The sequence below is a fragment of the Dendropsophus ebraccatus genome, chromosome 4 (assembly GCF_027789765.1).
Source record: "Dendropsophus ebraccatus isolate aDenEbr1 chromosome 4, aDenEbr1.pat, whole genome shotgun sequence".
Classification (NCBI taxonomy): Eukaryota; Metazoa; Chordata; class Amphibia; order Anura; family Hylidae; genus Dendropsophus; species Dendropsophus ebraccatus.
In genome coordinates, this window is record NC_091457.1 from 62,486,687 (window position 1) to 62,506,351 (window position 19,665).

The window sequence follows — 19,665 nt, forward strand, 5'->3', positions numbered from 1 at the left end:
TCCCTCCAAAGGTTTTCTATAAGGTTGAGATCTGGAGACTGGCTAGGCCACTCCAGGACCTTGAAATGCTTCTTACGAAGCCACTCCTTCGTTGCCCTGGCGGTGTGCTTTGGATCATTGTCATGTTGAAAGACCCAGCCACGTTTTATCTTCAATGCCCTTGCTGATGGAAGGAGGTTTGCACTCAAAATCTCACGATACATGGCCCCATTCATTCTTTCATGTACCCGGATCAGTCTTCCTGGCCCCTTTGCAGAGAAACAGCCCCAAAGCATGTTGTTTCCATCCCCATGCTTTACAGTAGGTTTGGTGTTTGATGGAAGCAACTCAGTATTCTTTTTTCTCCAAACACGACAAGTTGTGTTTCTACCAAACAGTTCCACTTTGGTTTCATTAGACCATAGAACATTCTCCCAATACTCTTCTGGATCACCCAAATGCTCTCTAGCAAACTTTAGACGGGCCCGGACATGTACTGGCTTAAGCAGTGGGACACGTCTAACACTGCAGGATCTGAGTCCCTGGTGGAGTAGAGTGTTACTGATAATAGGCTTTGTTACATTGGTCCCAGCTCTCTGCAGTTCATTCACTAGGTCCTCCCGCGTGGTTCTGGGTTTTTTGCTCACCGTTCTCGTGATCATTTTGACCCCCACGGGGTGAGATTTTATGTGGAGCCCCAGCTCGAGGGAGATTATCAGTGGTCTTGTACGTCTTCCATATTGTAATTATTGCTCCCACAGTTGATTTCTTTACTTCAAGCTGGTTGCCTATTGCATTTTCAGTCTTCCCAGCCTGGTGCAGGGCTACAATTTTGTTTCTGGTGTCCTTTGACAGCTCTTTGGTCTTCCCCATAGTGGAGTTTGGAGTCTGACTGTTTAAAGGTTTGCACAGGTGTCTTTTTATACTGATAACAAGTTTAAACAGGTGCCATTACTACAGGTAATGAGTGGAGGAAAAAGGATACTCTTAAAGAAGAAGTTACAGGTCTGTGAGAGCCAGAAATCTTGATTGTTTGTAGGTGACCAAATACTTATTTTCCACCATAATTTGCAAATAAATTCTTACAAAATCAGACAATGTGATTTTCGGGATTTGTTTTCTCATTTTGTCTCTCATAGTTGAGGTCTACCTATGATGTAAATTACAGACGCCTCTGATCTTTTTTTGAACTTGCACTATTGGTGACTGACTAAATACTTTTTTCCCCCACTGTACTGTAAGTGTAGTGTTTATTTATTTGAACAGGCATTTATTTTCATAACACAACATATATAGGCGTTACATCACTAATGGTATAGGGCTACATCACCAACATATATTCTCAACATACTTGGTTAGTGTTTTCAACAAAATTTGAAAAATGCCCTGGTTTTACTTGATTAATGTATGTATGTCCCAAAAGCCATAGATTTGTGCCGACTTCCAGTGGGCATGACCCTCTCTGCCAGTACTGTTCAATGCTTTACTTCCTGCCATTACATCACAATCACTGACTTTTGTTTGTTATAATTGGCGATGTATGAATCAGGGCCGGCTCCAGGCTTTTGTGGGCCCTTGGACGACAAAACCTCAGTGGGCCACTTTGTATAGCAAATCATGCGGTGTTATTGTTAGAGGGTCTTAGCAGACCCCTACTACTAAACAAGATGCTAGGAAAGCTGGGTGATCTCCATTATACAAGGAAAAGAAATCTTACAGCAGCACAAACCCAATGTGGTTGAGGTGGGTGCCCGTCTCTCCACCCTGGCCCAGTGTGGTATGAAGTCCAGCAATGAAGTAGGAGACAGCACTGGTGTGTCATTAAAACACTTTTTTCAACTTTACTTTTGGACGTGCTGTCTCCTACTTCATTGCTGGACTCCATTATACAAGATGCTGGGAAAGCTGGCTGAACTCCACTATACTGACTACCATACAAGATGCTGGGAGAGCTGGGTGACCTTCATTATACTGACAACTATACAAGATGCTAGGAAAGCAGGGTGACCTACATTATACAAGATGCTAGGAAAGCTGGGTGACCTCCATTATACTTACTTTACAAGATGCTGGAAAAACTGGGTGACCCCCATTATGCTGACTACTATACAAGATGCTAGAAAAGCTGGGTGACCTCCATTATACTTACTGCTATACAAGATGCTGGGAAAGCTAGGTGTCATGCATTATACAAGATGCTACGAAAGGTGGGTGACCTCCATTATACTTATTTCTATAAAAAATGCTAGGACAGCTGGGTTGCCTCCAATATACTGCCTACTATAGAAGATGCTAGGAAAGCTGGGTGACCTCCATTATATTTACATTACAAAATGTTGGGAAAGCTAGGTGACCTCAAACTGGCAGTGATGAGTTACCATCCTTCCTGCTGTACAGCCCCTCTCTCCTACTCCTCTGCACACTCAGGCTAATCCTCCACCAGCGGTAGGCACCAGGGGTGGAGCTTGTCAGGATGGGGGCTGGGCTTACCAGGATTGGGCCAGTACAGTCCCCGCAAAACTAGAAACTTGGGGGGTGTGAGGCTGCGGCATTACTCCATGGGTGTGCCATAGTGGTGGGGGTCCTTCAGGTGCTGTGGGCCCTGGTACATGCCTGAGTAAGGCGGAATTGAATACATTGTTGTCCTTCGGATTATTTTTCAGTAAGATAATCCAGAAGATAAAGAGCATTCTATCTATTTTACATCCTTTGATAAATCTGGGCCATAGTGTATATATGCTGTAGAATGTACATAAACACATACACACTTATAGCTCTATATATACATCAGTCAAACACGCTGCTTTTAGATCAGAGTGGTGGTCTGTATCCTAGACAAAGAACTGTTAACTATGTCAGGGAAGGAGAAGGAGGTAAGTTTGCTAAATTAAAAAAATGTTTATCTTAAAGCAACTCTATACCCAAAATCTGCCCCCTCCTAACTGCTTGTACCTTGAGATATCTGCTTTTAATCCAAGATCTGTCCTGGGGTCTGTTTGGCAGGTGATGCAGTTATTGTCTTAAAAAACAACTTTTAAACTGGCAGCCCTGTGTCAAATTGGCATGGCCTAGAGTGTCTGTGCCCAGGCTTGCACCACCCCTTCGTCCCTCCTCCCCACCCTCTTCACTATTAGGAATGCCCCAGGGCAGGTTTTTTTCTATTCATCACTTGTCTGAAAACTGCACATAGGTGATGAATAGGAGAAAACCTGCCTGGAGCATTCCTAATGATGAAGAGGGCGAGGAGGAGGGACGGAGGGCTGGTGCAAGTCTAAAGCACAGACATTCTAGGACAAACAATTTGACACATTTGTTTTTTAGGACAATAACTGCATCACCTGCCGAGCGGACCCCAGGACAGATCTTGGATTAAAAGCAGCAATTAGAAGGTACAAGCGGTTTGTGGGGGGCAGATTGTGGGTACAAAGTTGCTTTAACCCCTAGACGACCCAGGGCGTATAGTTACGCCATGGAAGTCTGTCCCCAGACGACCTAGGGCGTAACTGTACGCCCTGGGTGTTTCTCCCGCTATGAAGCGTGCTCCGGAGCGGAGCGCGCTTCATAGCAGGTGGGGGCCGGCTGCAGTGAGCAGCCGGGACCTCACCGGTAATGACACGCTGCAGCGATGGCGCTGCCGTGTGTCACTAACCCCTTAAACGCCGCGATCGCGGCGCGACCGTGGCGTTTAAGTGTAAGTGACAGGGGGAGTCCCCTGTCACTTACCGATCGGGACCCCCGCAGTGTGACTGCGGGGGTCCCGATCGGTAAAACGGACTGCAGGAGGTCTCTCACCTGCCTCCATGCGGTCCGATCGGCGATCTGCTACTCTAAGCCTGCACAGGCAGGCTCAATGAGCAGATCGCCGATAACACTGATCAATGCTATGCCTATGGCATAGCATTCATCAGTGTATAAATCAGACTAATCTATGTACAAGTCCCCCAAAGGGACTTCAAATGTGTAAAAAAAAAAAAAGTTAAAAACACTAACACACAACCCCAAAACCCCTCCCCAAATAAAAGTTGAAATCACCCCCCTTTCCCATTATATAAATAAAACATATAAAAATAAATAAATAGATAAACATATAATATACCGTAGCGTGCGTAATTGTCCGATCTATTAAAATATAACAAGCGTCATTGCGAATGGTAAACGGCGTACACGAAAAGAGGGAAAAAAGTGCGCGGATTACCGATTTTATGTTACATTATATATATAAAAAAATTAATAAAAAGTGATCAAAACGTCCGATCTTCACAAATATGGTATTAATAAAAACTAGAGATCATGGCGGAAAAAATGACACCCCATACAGCCCCGTAGGTGAAAAAATAAAAACGTTATAAGCGTCACAATAGTCCCATTTTATTTATAATTAATTGCCAAAAAAAAGGATTTCATTTAAAAAAAATATATAACATTAGAGAATCTGTGTAACCTGCATATGGTTGTGTTCAGACTGACCTATAGAATAATTGTATCATGTCGCTGTTACCATATAGTGCATTACGTAGACACAGGAACCCCCAAACGTTACCATATTGCATTCTTTTTTGCGATTTTACCAATTTATATCTTCATAAATAATATATTTGGGATTCCATCATACGTGTTATGGTAAAATGAATGACGCCATTACAAAGTACAACTATTCCTGTAACAAATAAGCCCTTACATGGCCTGTAGATAAAAAACTGAGAGTGCTAGAGCTGTTAGAAGGGGAGGAGGGAAAAACGGAAACACTAAGATCAAAATTTGCGCGGTCCACTGGGTCATTTTGGGCCTGGTCCTCAAAGGGTTAAGAACTCTTCAGAGTAGGAGATATATCTGTGGGGATATGCTACTGCTCTGGACAGTTCCTGTCTCTGCCAGAGATGTCAGAAGGGAGCACTGTGCCTGACTGAAAATAAAACACCACTTCCTGCATGACATATAGTAGCTAAAAAGTATAGGAAGACTTGAGATTTTTAAACAGAAGTTAATTACAAATCTATATAACTTTCTGACACCAATTGATTTGAAAGAAAAACATTTTAGCTTTAATAGTAAAAACGGTGAAAGGACAATGAATAAAGAAAAACTGTGTGTGATCAACTAAAAAAAAATAATGATTATTATTTTGCTGTCCGCACAATGTCCGTCATTTTATACACTGTGTGCACTGGACGACCATCATTCCATTTACTTAAATGCATTGCATTGAAATCAATCACATTGTGGCAATAATGGATGTCTTTTTAAATAGAAAGATTGCCACCTTTTTTTTTTTTTTTTTTTTTTACGTTGTGTGACCATAGCCTCTAAAACATAGATATCAAACTCAGGCCTTCTATCTGTTGCAAAACTACAATCCACATCATACCTGAACAGCCAAAGTTTTAGCTTTCGACTTGTAACAGCTGGAGGGCCTGAGTTTGACACCTATGCTCTAGAACAGTCATGTCAAACTCTGGCCTGCGGGCCAAATCTGGCCCGCATTGCCATTATTTTTGGCCCGCTGAGCTTTTCCATTGCTGTGTTAAATCTGGCCCGCCTAACGTTGCAGCAGATTATAATATGGGTAGTCTGGACAGCCACTCGGACTGGCTACTATATAAGAGAATATTTGGAGGGCTTGCTACTATATAAGACACTCTTGGGGAGGGCTGGCTTCTACATAAGAGACTATTGGGAACAGCTGTCTACTTTATAAGACTATTGGAGAAAACTGGCTATTATAGAAAACTATGGGGGAGGGCTGGCTACTATATAAGAGAGTATTATAGAGACTGGCTTCTATATAAGAGACTATCGGGAGGACTGGCTACTATGTGAAAGACTATTTGGAGGACTGGCTACTATATAAGACACTATTGGGGCGGGGTGGCTTCTACACCCCGCCCCTACATCGGGAGATCTGGCTACTTTCTAAGACTATTGGAGAGGGAGCTGGCTATTATATAAAACTATGGGGGAGGGGTGGTATTGTATAAGAGACTATTTTAGGTACTGGCTTCTATATAAGACACTATTGGGGCTGGCTACTATATAAGAGACTATGGGGGAAGGCTGGCTACTTTATAAGGGACTATTTGGAGGGCTGGCTACTATACAAGACACTATTGGAAGGGTTGGCTACTATATAAGACACTATTGAAAGGGCTGGCTACTATGTGGGGCCCTAATAGTAGGCCTGGCTAGTATGTGGGGCACTATTGGAGGGGGGGGCTACTACATGGGGCCCAATTATAGGATTACCAACTGCTTGAGGTATATAATGAGTATCTACCATGTGGGGACATTTACTTTAGGATAGGCAGTGCCAGGAACGCAGCATGCACTCTTTATTAAATATTAAGGTTGGCCCGCGACTTTCTCCAATTTTTAAGTTTTGGCCCACTGTGTATATGAGTTTGACATCCCTGCTCTAGAAGTATGGATGAACTTGAACTCAAAGCGACTAAATCCCGATTTACACAGACTATGAACAGGGCTGTGGCACGTTCTCTGAAATAGGCAAGAACACTCTAACAGAACAATGCAAGATGAGGCTGGTGCCAGTGTAATTCTGTGTATAATATGCATAAATAACAATCTCATTATCAGGAAGTATAAATACTGTATGTGATAAAAACTTTACTCAAGGTATAACACCACTTTGCTTTCTTTGTGATTCTAATGTAGTAGACAAACATCTAAAAACTAATGCTGTTAATTGCCAGCAAAATATTTCTTACTGTATGTGTAGTAAAAATATGATGTACAAGTAAATATTACTAAACAAGAAATCACTTGTAGAACACCACCATCACAATATATTAAAGGGATTGTCTATAAGGGCTTAGGAATACAATTTAAAAAGGAAGTGATATTCAGCTGCCATGATCCCCTGCAGTTACGACCATCCCCACAATGTCCAGTACCAGGCAAGTAGTGCTTTTATTTCAGTACACAGGAACCTGTCACTCACTTAATCCTTGAGTGCTATAGTCAAAATGAAAGCAAGTGCTGCCCGGTTGGGACCAGGCACCATCAGGACATGGACAGCAACATATCTGGGCAGATAACTATCAAAAATGGATCAAAACACAATCAAAGTCAATGGAAAAAAAATGCATGTTTTTTCCTCCATTTTTTCATCAGTTTTTGGCATAAAATAGTTGATAAAAATGGACTGCAAAAAAGCAGTGTGACCCTAGCCTTAGTGTTTTTTTTTTTTTTTTTTCAGAAAACCCTATACACATTAGGAAGGAGAGAGCCAAACCCATCCATTTTGGTGAGCCTGTGTGTGTATTTTGTGTGGGGTCCTTAAAGGGGTAGTGCGGCGCTACAAAATTATTATCAAAATAACACACATTACAAAGTTATACAGATGAGGAGGGGGCAGGAGCGCTCACCCAGCCAGGAGCAAGTGGCGGGTGAGCGCTCCTGCAAGGGACTGAGCATAGGGAGGTGCAGGAGCGCTCACCCCGCCGGGAAGGAGCGGGGAGGGTGAGCGCTCCTGCACAGGACTGTTTAGGGGACTGCTGACCCAGCTGGGACCGGGCGGGGGGGCTCCACAGCGGGGTGAGTTTTAGATAAGTAGCACTCACCCCGCTGCTTGGAACCGGGCAGAAGGTATAATAGGGGCGGGGAGAGAGACAGGCAGTGTGATGGGACGGAGCACAGGGAGGGAGAAGACACTGATTCAGCTACATAGAAGCATACATCAGCTGCTCAGCCGTGATTGGCTGAGCACAGTTATGCTCAGCCAATCGCGGCTGAGCAGCTAATGACGCGGCAGAGGGGAACTTGAATGAGGGACGGCTGCAGCAATTCTGACGTCCTTGGCAGAAGATCGGAGACGGGGGTCGACACGTGTCAGGTATGTATAATGCACCATACTTCCGGGTACACGTGCGGGGGTGGGGGAACACGGTAAGGGGGCTATTCACATACATAACATACATTACAAAGTTGTATAACTTTGTAATATGTGTTATTTTGTGAATAATTTCTTAGAGCCACACTACCCCTTTAAGACTCTCCCCTGGTAGTTGTACAAAGAAGCATGTTAAATTTTAATGCCTCTTGCTTTTGTTCTCCCTTGAGGCTAGGGAAGTAAAGCGTCTTCTTGTGGAGACTACCAAACTAGCACATGCATTTAAAAGATGCAAAGCTACTGTGGTAGAATTGCTATAATACGTCTTATAGCATGTATTTATTATTAATGACAAACAGTGGTAGTATTACACACAAAAAAAAAAGAAATAACATATAACAAACAGTAATTTGATGCATATAGGTCATAAATTGTCCCTATATGAACCTGACTACCTTGCAGGGTTCACACTACGTATATTTCAGTCAGTATTGTGGTTCTCATATTGCAACCAAAACCAGGAGTGGATTAAAAACACAGAAAGGATCTGTTCACACAATGTTGAAATTGAGTGGATGGCCGCCATATAACGGTAAATAACTGCCATTATTTCAATATAACAGCTTTTGTTTTAAAATACCAGCAAATATTTGCCATTAAATGATGGCCATCCACTCAATTTCAACATTGTGTGAACAGAGCCTTTCTGTATATTCAATCCACTCCTGGTTTTGGTTGCAATATGAGGACCACAATACTGACTGAAATATACGTAGTGTGAACCCAGTCTAAGGCTACGTACATTTCAGGCAGTATTTGGTCCTCAAGTCAGATCCTCATAGCAACCAAAACCAGGAGTGGATTGAAAACACAGAAAGGCTATGTTCACACAATGGCCGCAATATAACAGTAAATAACGGCCATTATTTCAATATAACAGCCGTTGTTTTAAAATAACAGCAAATATTTGCCATTAAATGACGGCCATCCACTCAATTAAATATTATGTGAACAGATCCTTCCTGTGTTTTCAATCCACTCCTGGTTTTGGTTGCTATACAGCCTCAAACATACAGCCTCAAATATACGTAGTGTGAACCCAACCGGCTGTATGCACACGTTCAGTATTTTTTTCTGGTCCTGAAACAACCCGTGAGAAATTACGGATTGGACCTCCGTATTCCATCCGTATTTCCGTAATTCCATTTTTTACTACTCATTGCTTTTCAATGCACTTCATCCGTATTTTTTTTGCGGAAATACGGATGCCAACATGTTACAATCCGTAAACAATCCGTAACCAATTGATTTCAATGAGAGGATCTGCAACAAAAAAAATGGGTCCGCACTGGGACCGCACTAGGACATGTCCTCGTTTTTTTCAGGATAGATTTTCATCCATTTCTGCTACTGATAATGTGAATAGCCCAATAGACATCAATGTGCACTAACTCAGATCCGTAAATACGGATCCGTAAATTACGGGACGTGTGCATAAGGCCTTAGTTTGGAAGAGTCCGCGCGATTTATTATTTTTTCAACTAAAAGATACGCCGAAAACCTACTCCACCTTTCAGGTGGCGTAGGTTTTTGGCTGCGCGCACCGGCGCACACGGGATTTATGTAGAGGCATTCCGCCTCTACATAAATCTCTGTAGCGCCGGAGATGAGGGGACGTTTATAAGTCCGGCGTAAAAAACGTTGGACTTAATAAATGTCCCCCATAGTATACACTCCGGCCTGGGATCCCTAGCTGCGCTGCAAAAAAACCCGACACCTGTCACTTAACAAAATGGAGCGTGCATGCTCCATTGTGAGCAGCGGGGAATTCTGATGTGGGTGTACACGGGAAATTTATCAAGGGTTTTGCGCCTATATTTCGGTGTATAATTGGATTTTTCACCCAATTTTGGTCTAAGTTCTATTTATGAAGAAGTATTCGACAGGTGAATATTTTATAAATGTGACTTTTTTTTTAATCTGCCTGTTTTGAGTATTCACCCAAAAGTTCGTATAATCCGGGATTAGCACCCAATTTATCATTTGCCACTTTTTAAAAAGTCGCACAAACAGGTGCAGGCTTACGTCTGGTCAGTACTAGAGATGAGCGAACCTGCCGAGGTTCGGGTTCGTATGAACCTGAACCCTCGGCATCTGATTACCGCTGTCTGCAGCCTCCGTGAAGAGGGTGGATACAGCCGGAGGACCGCCTAGAAAACTAGGATACAGCTATAGCCATAGGCTGTATCCCAGTTTTTCTGACAGTCCTCCAGCTGTATCCACCCTCTTCAAGGAGCCTGCAGCCAGCGGGAATCAGATGCCGAGAGTTCAGGTTCATACGAACCCGAACCTCGGCAGGTTCGCTCATCTCTAGTCAGTACCAGGTGAATATAAATGCACAATTTTTTTTATATTTGCGACTTTTTGTGCGATTTTTTTTTTTGCGACTTTTTACTTAGATACATTTATGGCAGTCTACATGTGGCAGTCTATCTATGGCAGTGTTACATGTTAATAAATCAGTCACAAGATATTGGAACCAAATCCACACCAATCCTTATTAGAATAGTTGCACACATTAGACTCCTTAGTAAATGTCCCACATAGTGTATACACTCTGGCAGGGATCCCTAGCGGCGCCGCAAAAAATGACATTCATTGATTGAATAGCAGCCGCACAGTCGGTGTCTTACAACATGTGAACATAGCCTAAGACGTATTATAGCAATTCTACCACAGTCCCTTCACTTTTTTTAAATACTCTCACTATAGGACTGCGGGGATACTTACCCTGAAACAATCTACTGTTCCATAACCCGGTCAGTCACAAACTAGCCCATGGAGTATTACAAACTAAACAATTCTTCATGGGGAAAAAAACCCCTTCAAAACAGCAAATTTATAGAAGAAAAATCTGTTTTTTAAAACACCATCCAATTCTCATGCCTTGGCATTGGTATTCTTCATGTGTACCGGCCTGCTCTATATACTTTTTGCGGGCTCGGCGCCCTCAGTGTAATGATATCTCCTCCCCTTGCTGACGTGCCAGGGGAGTCCAATAGAGACATGTAACTGAGGGGAGGGGGTATTGTTACACTGGGGGTGCCAGGCCCGCCTCCAGTGCATAGTGTGCGGCAGTGCACATGAAAAATATAGGTACTGAGCAAGGAACCAGGTGGCATTTTGAAAAATGGACTGCGCCATTTGGATCCCTATAAAAAAAAGTTCAGTTACCAAATGGTACATTTGCTTTAAGGTGTGTCTGTGCTGTTTCTTTGTTGCATATCTGTGCCACCTGCTGCAGGTAGCTTTCCTTTAGATCATATTAAATTAATGTTATTAATTTCTTTGACTATGTCACAAAAGTGCTGTATGAAGGTGTTGCACTGGATATCGCCTATCTGGTTTTCAGCAAAGCCTTTGAAACAGTTTCCCATATAGAGCTTATAGAAAAGTTTGTTTTTTTTTAAATATATTTGTAAGTGATATAGGAGAAGGTTTAGTGGGTAAGGTTTGTCTGTTTGCTGATGACATAAAAGTGTGCAATAGGGTTGATATTCCTGGAGGTGTCTGAAATATAGATGATCATAGTGTAAATGATTTAACTTTGCTGGATAAACCTAGGACACTGTAGTCTAATGTTTCCAAATGTAAAATAATGCAGTTGGGAAGGAGGAATCGATCGATCCTAGGATAATAAGAAAGTAAACACTAAAAGGGAAGACTAGATGGACCAGGTGATCTTTATTTGCTGACAATCTTTTATGTTTCTATGACCCTGCACTGTAGAGCAAGTTCTTCACCTTCTGGAAATGAGCTACTTTGCATTCTTGTTCTTCCTTGAGATAAGATGTTGCCAGACATGTACTGTAAGTCTGGGGCTTATTTCCCTCTTCCCATTGCAAACACATTGGATAGGCTTGCATGTATATGGAGAATTTTAAGCGATTGTTGTTGTTTGCTCATTTACAGAGATTTATTGTTTAATGTGGACAATACCTACAACTATTGAATATTTTGACTATTGAATATAATTGACATTTTATTTCACAATGCAGCATGGTCAAGATAGAATGTTTTTAATGTTTTTTTTTTTTTTTTTTTTGCCCATCTGCCTATACACCTATAGACACTGCAAATGACTGGCTGACCTTTTCGGAGCAATGTTTATAGTGTGTTTTGGACAGGTACTGACAATAATGTACAGTTTGGTATGAATAATGGCATACAATATAGTTTACAACCTGCTGGTGTAAGAATAGATATTTGTGAACAGATTATAGATTTTAGAAACAGCCATAACATAAATCACATCTAATTACCTTGATTACCTCTTTTGTTTATGGATAAATCTAATATTGCCTAAAACCCCTAAACCCAACCTTTCATATTCTACCATATTACATGAGTAGAGATTATAACATAGAAAATACAATAAGCAGGGTCTCATGTATGTTATAGAGCTGTGGGGCTTCTATAACTTTAATTGCTTATTTGCCATGTATTGGGTGAGCCAAAAAATTTAAGGAGAGCTGTATTTCATTTTGAAGTGACATTTATCAGTGAAGTTACTAAAATAGGAAAAGTCACAAGTAATCTGAGCCTCCACTATGTGATGTTAGTCTTAATGTAGGCAGTTCAGTGGTTATTGGAAATCTTTCAGCTGGTGGTAAAAAACAACAGCTACAATAAAAAATGTTAGGCCCCAGGCTGGTTGTTTGTGTCCTTGAAATCAGGGTATCTGTCATATAAACCCAAGAGTTATTGCAGGAATAAAACCGAGTCTGCTAATCCCTTTATATGGTACAAACAGCAGTACATAACTCTTTCTCCAGCCAAACACATCCATGCGGATGGCAATGTGAAGGGTTAATGTGCCAAAGCCTACCAGGAGACAACACACACTCTTATTTTTTGCCTTATTGCTGTTCTTAGAGCCTGTTAATCAAGATCACAAACCAGAAGTATAACTCCAAACTTCTTGGCCTTAACTTAAAATCTGGAACAGGGGCCGTGAGTTATTACTAGTCACTGACTACTAATGTCCTATAGGGCAGAAGGACTTTCTAGACCCCTTGGTTGGGTACAACATTAACTTGTGCACCAACTATAGTTATTTTCCTGGCACAAAGATTAGAAAAATACATTTTATTGAAGTAGCTTTGAGATATAGGACATAGTTTAGGTTCAGTAATGAATTGTTACTCTCCCTTAACACCATCTTAACGTATATGCATAGTGACATGACACCTATCCTTCCTGAATCAATTAAAGCAGCGTTACGTTTATTTTGACAAGTACCAATATATGTCACATAAGTTTAAAAGTAGAGAATGGGTATTATTGAAGTCACATCAAATGGGCTCTTAGGTAAAACTTAATACTGCAGGGAGGTGAATATGAATTCTGCCAGTGCCATTTAATAACACGTGATTGACTGTTATAATCCTGTCTATAATACCTAAAAAAAATGTTTTAATAAAATCCAATTTTTCTGATCTGTCCTAAGGTGCAGCTGCCTAGTGAGCAAATATTCTCACAACTCTCTTTTTGACAGTTTCCAAGGATACCTGGCTAATACTTATTGCTCTATACAGATTTTACAATGTACATCCTATGCAAGGGAATTAATTGTGCAAAAATGATCTTTTCCTCTGCACCATGTAAGGATCAGATCCCCTGGGATTTTACTAAGTGTTCTATAGTAAATATTAATTCCTCTGTGCACATGTTAACACTCTCTAAAGTCAATGAATGAATCAATAAATAAAAAGCATATTTTCTGCTTCCCCTGATGTATGGAAGAGATCCCTGGATCTGTCTGCTAGCTACTCCTCTCACTTACCTTGGCAGCAGTGCAAGGAGATGGAGCAGTAATGATCCATTTGCCATATTCAGACCTGAGTAAGAATGGGAAAGAAGCAGTCACCACTTGCCTTTGACTTGTATAACAAAGCCCCAGCTGTCACATGGAGGGAAGCAGCCCAGCTGAAGATTCGCTGCCTTGTAAAGGCTTGAGCCTGTGGATTGGTGATGAGTGGGGAGGGAGGGCTTGCAGCCTGGCCCCCACCTTCTCTCTCGTGCATCTTCCAGCTCTTCTCTCTAGTATTGGAGGCATCTATGTGCTAGCAGGAGCTGCACTATGTCTTGAGCTCATCCACAGGCTCAGCAGTGGGCACAGCTGATATGCAAGCGCTACAATACTGAGAGTCCAGAGAGTCCTAGGAGAGGAGTGGATAGAAGCAGCTGCTGAATGGACACACTGGAGAGCACTCTCTAAGTGGGTAAAGTGCCTTTTAAGAGTAGCTCTGCTCATCCCCATTAAGTGCAAACTACAAGGCTCCTCGGACATCGCTAGAGGTTGATGGTCTATTTATATTTCCTTCAAGAAGCAGAAGGGAGGAGATTTGGGAGATAAGGGGGACCTTGAGGTGTCTGAGCGCTCAGGTGGATCTCCGAGTGCTTGGCTTTGTAACTCCACTGCCCAGCGAGCTTCCATAGCAATGTGGGTCCTGGAGCTGGTGCTGGGCTTGGCATGGCTGGCAGGGATGACCAGTGGTCAAAACGAAACGGAACCTATTCTGCTGGAGGGGAAATGCCTGGTGGTTTGTGACTCTAACCCGACTGCCGACCCGACTGGCACTGCGCTGGGCATCTCGGTGCGCTCTGGAAGTGCCAAAGTGGCTTTCTCTGCCATCAGGAGCACCAACCATGAACCCTCGGAGATGAGTAACAGATCCATGACTATATACTTCGACCAGGTAAGCAAAGAGTGTCTGTATGCTGGGATTCATGGGGTTCCTATCAGCTGAGCAGGTGCTGGAGGGAGATGGTACTGCTGTGCAGCAGATACCTGAGATACAGAGATGTGCAGGTTACTTACAGCCACAGTCACTGGTACTCTATACACGTCTGCCTATACATGTAAGGTTTTTTTGCAAGGTAAAAGGAAAATGGTCTTTGATAACATGGAATATACTGTAGTACAGTCAGGATAAACAATTTAGTTCATTGCCCCCACACCAAAGTAGTGTTTCCAGGACGTCCTCTTAGCCAAATGCCAAAGAGTTTCTTAACTTTGGCTATATATATATATATATATATATATATATATATATATATATATATATAGCCAAAGTTAAGAAACTCTTTGTATTCACGAATCCTTTTTTCCTGATATATATATATATATATATATATATATATATATATATATATATATCAGGAAAAAAGGATTCGTGAATACAATAGCAACCGACCAATGTACAGGGGCTTATTGTCATCTCTGCTGCTTTCATGTTTATGTGAAACCCTTAGGTCTCAGATCCTGACTGTCAGATCTTTCCTTTGTTCACGTTGGTTAAGATTAACCGTATTACGTAAGACTAGCTGTCGTAACTAAAATGCTCATTGAATGTGAAATATTGAGTTTCCTAAAAAAAAGAAAAGAAAAGAAACATTTTGGGAGAACAACATGAACAAATAGTTGTAAGGCAGTAGCTGAATCTTTAGAGAGCGTAATGTAATTGGTTTAGAGAGCTTGCATTGTCTGAAGAGGTGGTAGGTGCCTACTGATGTATTAGTACATTCCTCCACACACTTTGTCAAAGACTCCCATTCAGTCATCACGTGTAAATCAGGTGGCTTTGCATTCGAAATATGATAATTTGTTAAATGGGTCAGAAATATGTGAAATGAAAGCTTGTAATGGACTATAATATTAGCACTTACTTATGGATGGCCATGCAAGACATTTATCTTACCTGTCTGGTGCCCAGAAGGTCCATCTAGTGACTAAATACTAATGTTCCATATTTCCATGAAATGGCTAATACCATGTCAGTGTAATCTGCTCTATATGATATATAGATGTAGTATGCAAAGGGCATTTATTTAACCAGTGCAGAAGTCACAACTAAGTGCCACCCAGTGATTGATATGCTGTGAACACCACAGTGTACAGCAGTAGGCCATATATAATGACAATAAACCTATCCTGCAGTGTTTGATCACCCCAGTGGTTTTATGACCTAACTGAACTAAAAACTCCTGTTTATATTAACATTTTTACACACTACAAAGCTGTCCTGTGGTGCTGTAAAATAGAACCAGTTATCATCAGCTTATTGTCAAATGATTCACAGTCTTCATGTCATGCCCCCTGCATATACTCTATTATCTGGAACGTTTAGAGACCTCCAAAATGTTATTCGGATGGGTAGCGAACAAAAATATCCAATAAAAAACCCCCCATCTATTTCTAACAAGTGGGCGATAGGGCTGGTCATCCTAACATTAAGCAGTAACAACCACAATTAGTGTCAGGATTGCTTGCGGAATATTGGAACAACTGGAGGCCCTTTCATTAGTTCCCACATCTGCTAAAATCTTTACTCTTCTTGTGATTTGTCTTGACCTTAAACTCAGATTTTCTTTGTTTCTACTAATCTAGATATTGGTTAATATTGGAAGCAATTTTGATTCAGAACGAAGCACCTTCATATCCCCAAGAAAAGGTATTTACAGCTTCAATTTCCATGTGGTGAAGGTGTACAACCGGCAAACCATTCAGGTGAGGCTGGGATCATCCCTTATTTATGTGTCCAGTTGTCCACATGCTAACACCAAAGTGGATACAAATTATATATATATATATATATATATATATATATATATATATATATATATATGTATACGCGTGTGTGTACTTAACCACTGTATTTTTGAGGTCAAGTGGTTATCCCCTGCTAGTTGCAACCTTTCTGTGCTGATCTAGCTCTAGACTGTAAGCAATGTATAGCCCATACTATATTTCCCATATGGTCATCCTAGACCTAGCAGCTATTACCCACACATCTGCCATATGGCTTCGTCAGTTAATAAAAACAGAACACCACTCTGTATTCCTCCGATTTCTATTAAAAAGGCCTGTTTGTTATCCTTTCACCCTTGTGTACAATGTAATTTGCGAACAGGGTGTGAAAGTGATGTGCCAAAATGGGTGTTATATTTAAGAAACATCATCTGTATTGGGCAGAGTCCAGGAGATATTAATGGAACTGCTTTTGATCTGTCATCTCTATATGTTCACTAACAAGCAGCATTTGGTTCCATGAGACGTAATATGCTAATGTGTCCTATTTATGCTGCGGGTGTGATAAATCATAAAGCATCCTTCCTGGTGACATGGGCATGTTATGACGTGAAGTCCATCATCAAGTCTCACAGATACCATATATCTCTGGCAAAACGCTATAAACAGATGCATCATGTGCATAAGTTTATGACAAACTAATATGCATTTGGCTGCTAGGTCAGCATGACTTTTTGGGGTCATATATGTTTTTATTAACTGTGAACTGTAGAAAGGTGATTTACAGCAGAGCACAGCACTATGTGTGGTAATGGTCCCTCTTGAATTTTGGAGTTGGGGGTAGTGACAGGTAACTGTGGAATTAATATTGCAAGGTGCTTGCAGAGAGTCTCTGGAGTCTGGCACTTTCATTATCTGATGCGCTGGTCATTTAATATTTGTGTCTAGAAAGCACACATCTGGACTTTCTGCTTAGTGCAATGTTTGCAGCAAGGAATCGAGAGTGAACAAGGCTTGATCATTAAAGTGAAATTGTAGATTGTACTTCAGATGTTACATTATTAATAATTTAACCCCTTCAACGCGGTTGTAAAAGTGACCTATGACCTACATTATAAATCCTCCTTCGCTGGTCATAAATGTCAACATTTAATGTTTACAGATGTAGCAGAGCTGAGTTTTAATATCAGAGTGTGTCAACGGTGATTTTCCATACTTTTCTAACAATATACTAACAGTGTCACCTCAAAATACTGAAATAGTAAAATAACCTTATACCAGTAATTGTCACCATAAATATTATGTTAAAAAGGGAAATCTGGATGTTTGTATAAATGGATAAATTGGTAGATTATAAACAGATATTATATATATATATTTATAGATATAGGGTTGTTAGATAAACAGAAACACAGATAGATATTAGGATTTGGACTGCAAATAATAATAATAATAATAATAATAATAATAATAATAATAATACAAGTCTTAGTTGAGTACATCACAGAGAGTAAATATCCTCTGCCTTATGAAAAGAACCTTGCTTCATTCTGTATTTTAGATAACATGAATAAAAGGCCACTGTGGTCAACTTTTCCCTTGGTGATTTATTTTCTACAACATATAGTTCAAACATAAAGTAATGAGTATCTTTTTGGATCATTACTGGAAGCTTTCAAGTCCACCAGACTGTAGAAGACAAGCCCATTATCAGCTAGACACTTTGACATGATCACATTTCCCATCCGTCCCATCCCATCATCATAAGCCCCTATGGAATAGCATTATTCTACATATACCAATGCCTATATTGACTGCTACTTTTTTTTGCACTTCAGGTGAGCTTGATGTTGAATGGATGGCCTGTGATTTCTGCTTTTGCGGGTGACCAGGATGTGACAAGAGAAGCAGCCAGCAATGGTGTTCTTATTCAAATGGAGAAAGGGGACAGAGCTTACCTAAAACTAGACAAGGGCAATTTGATGGGAGGATGGAAGTTTTCAACATTTTCTGGATTTCTGGTATTCCCCCTTTAAAATGACTTTTTTTTCCTAGAGCAGCAAGTGACAAAGGAGAGGTTGTTTGCTATTGCCCCCCAAATAGCTGCACTTAGAGACTCAGATGGGACGTTTTTCACTTTGAAATATCCAAGACCCTACATATCTAATTGTGTGTTCACCTGCTTCAGAAACTTTATTATTGTAACAGACAAGGAACTAGTAAGATCTGCTGTCATTTCATTTCATTGCACTTTTAGAAAAGATGTCTTTGGTTTGCATTCTTTGATATTATATCACGATCATCTAATCTAACCCCACCTATTACATATATTTTTTTTTCCGTCTCAGTTGAACAACTGGTAGAGAATACGTATGGAGATATCATGTATATTGGCTTTTAGGTAACATTGGAAATAACTAATAAGGCACAGTGGCAGGATGATATATTCAATAATTTTCTGTATTTCTGAGTGATTGTGGAAATAAAGGCTGCAACATGTCTGATGCTTGTTCTGCTCTTGTAAAACGTGGCCCAAATACGAGCGATAGAAGTATATCCAACTTTCAATATTATACTCTGTACTATAGGTGTGAATGCAGGAATGTTGTATGCTTCAAGTCCCTAATCTGTATTTAAGGGTCCTATGTTTTGTTATATTTCCAGATCAGATATCCAGCTTTCCCAGTCCTATGCCAAAAGAACAAGTCTGTGCATATTAGAAAATATGATCAAAAATGTAGAAATATTTTTTTTTATATGTAGAAATTTGAATTTATTTAGGGTTAGGGTTCTGTTACGTCCTCTGTTTGTTTAACAGAACATTTCAAGGTTTAATCTCAATGTTGCATGTTTAAAAGGGAATTTTAGCCAAAAAAAAACTAAAGAAAAAAAAACACCTTTCCAGAACCATGTATGTTATAAAATCATAACTAATGTAATAATGCGCATACAGACGCACAGAGATGTATATACACAATATATAAAAATATATTTTCAAGCCTTTTATTCCGTTCAGATGTTATCTATATGCAGCCTTCTAAAATGTCATTGTTTATCATTTTTTTACTATTGTCATTTATTTGCTATTTTATAATTTTTACTGTTATTTCCAAAATTGTAAATGCTATAATTTTGCAGCACTAAGAAATGACTAATTTTATGAAAGTGAATATGGGAAGAGATTTGATTGTACCTTAAATTACCAGTGAAATAAAAGTGTAAGAAATAAGATTTTTTATTTTTATTTTCT

The 19,665-nt window shown here is 40.4% G+C and overlaps 1 protein-coding gene and 1 long non-coding RNA gene across 2 annotated transcripts in view; one reads left to right on the forward strand and one right to left on the reverse strand.

The window, feature by feature from the left end:
- The window catches only part of LOC138789684 (uncharacterized), a 35,760-nt gene extending 22,025 nt beyond the window's left edge, over window positions 1-13,735 (reverse strand). Inside the window, exon 1 of the long non-coding RNA XR_011362758.1 lies at window positions 13,668-13,735. This is a non-coding gene — a long non-coding RNA (uncharacterized lncRNA). The remainder of the gene's footprint in view (window positions 1-13,667) is intronic.
- A 208-nt stretch (window positions 13,736-13,943) lies between these two features.
- CBLN1 (cerebellin 1 precursor) lies at window positions 13,944-19,444 on the forward strand. The gene is made up of 3 exons (XM_069968449.1): window positions 13,944-14,583; window positions 16,275-16,394; window positions 18,254-19,444. Exons 1-3 carry the CDS (start codon window positions 14,326-14,328, stop codon window positions 18,449-18,451), a joined length of 576 nt encoding a protein of 191 aa, XP_069824550.1. The 5' UTR covers window positions 13,944-14,325; the 3' UTR covers window positions 18,452-19,444.
- Window positions 19,445-19,665: the final 221 nt, after the last annotated feature.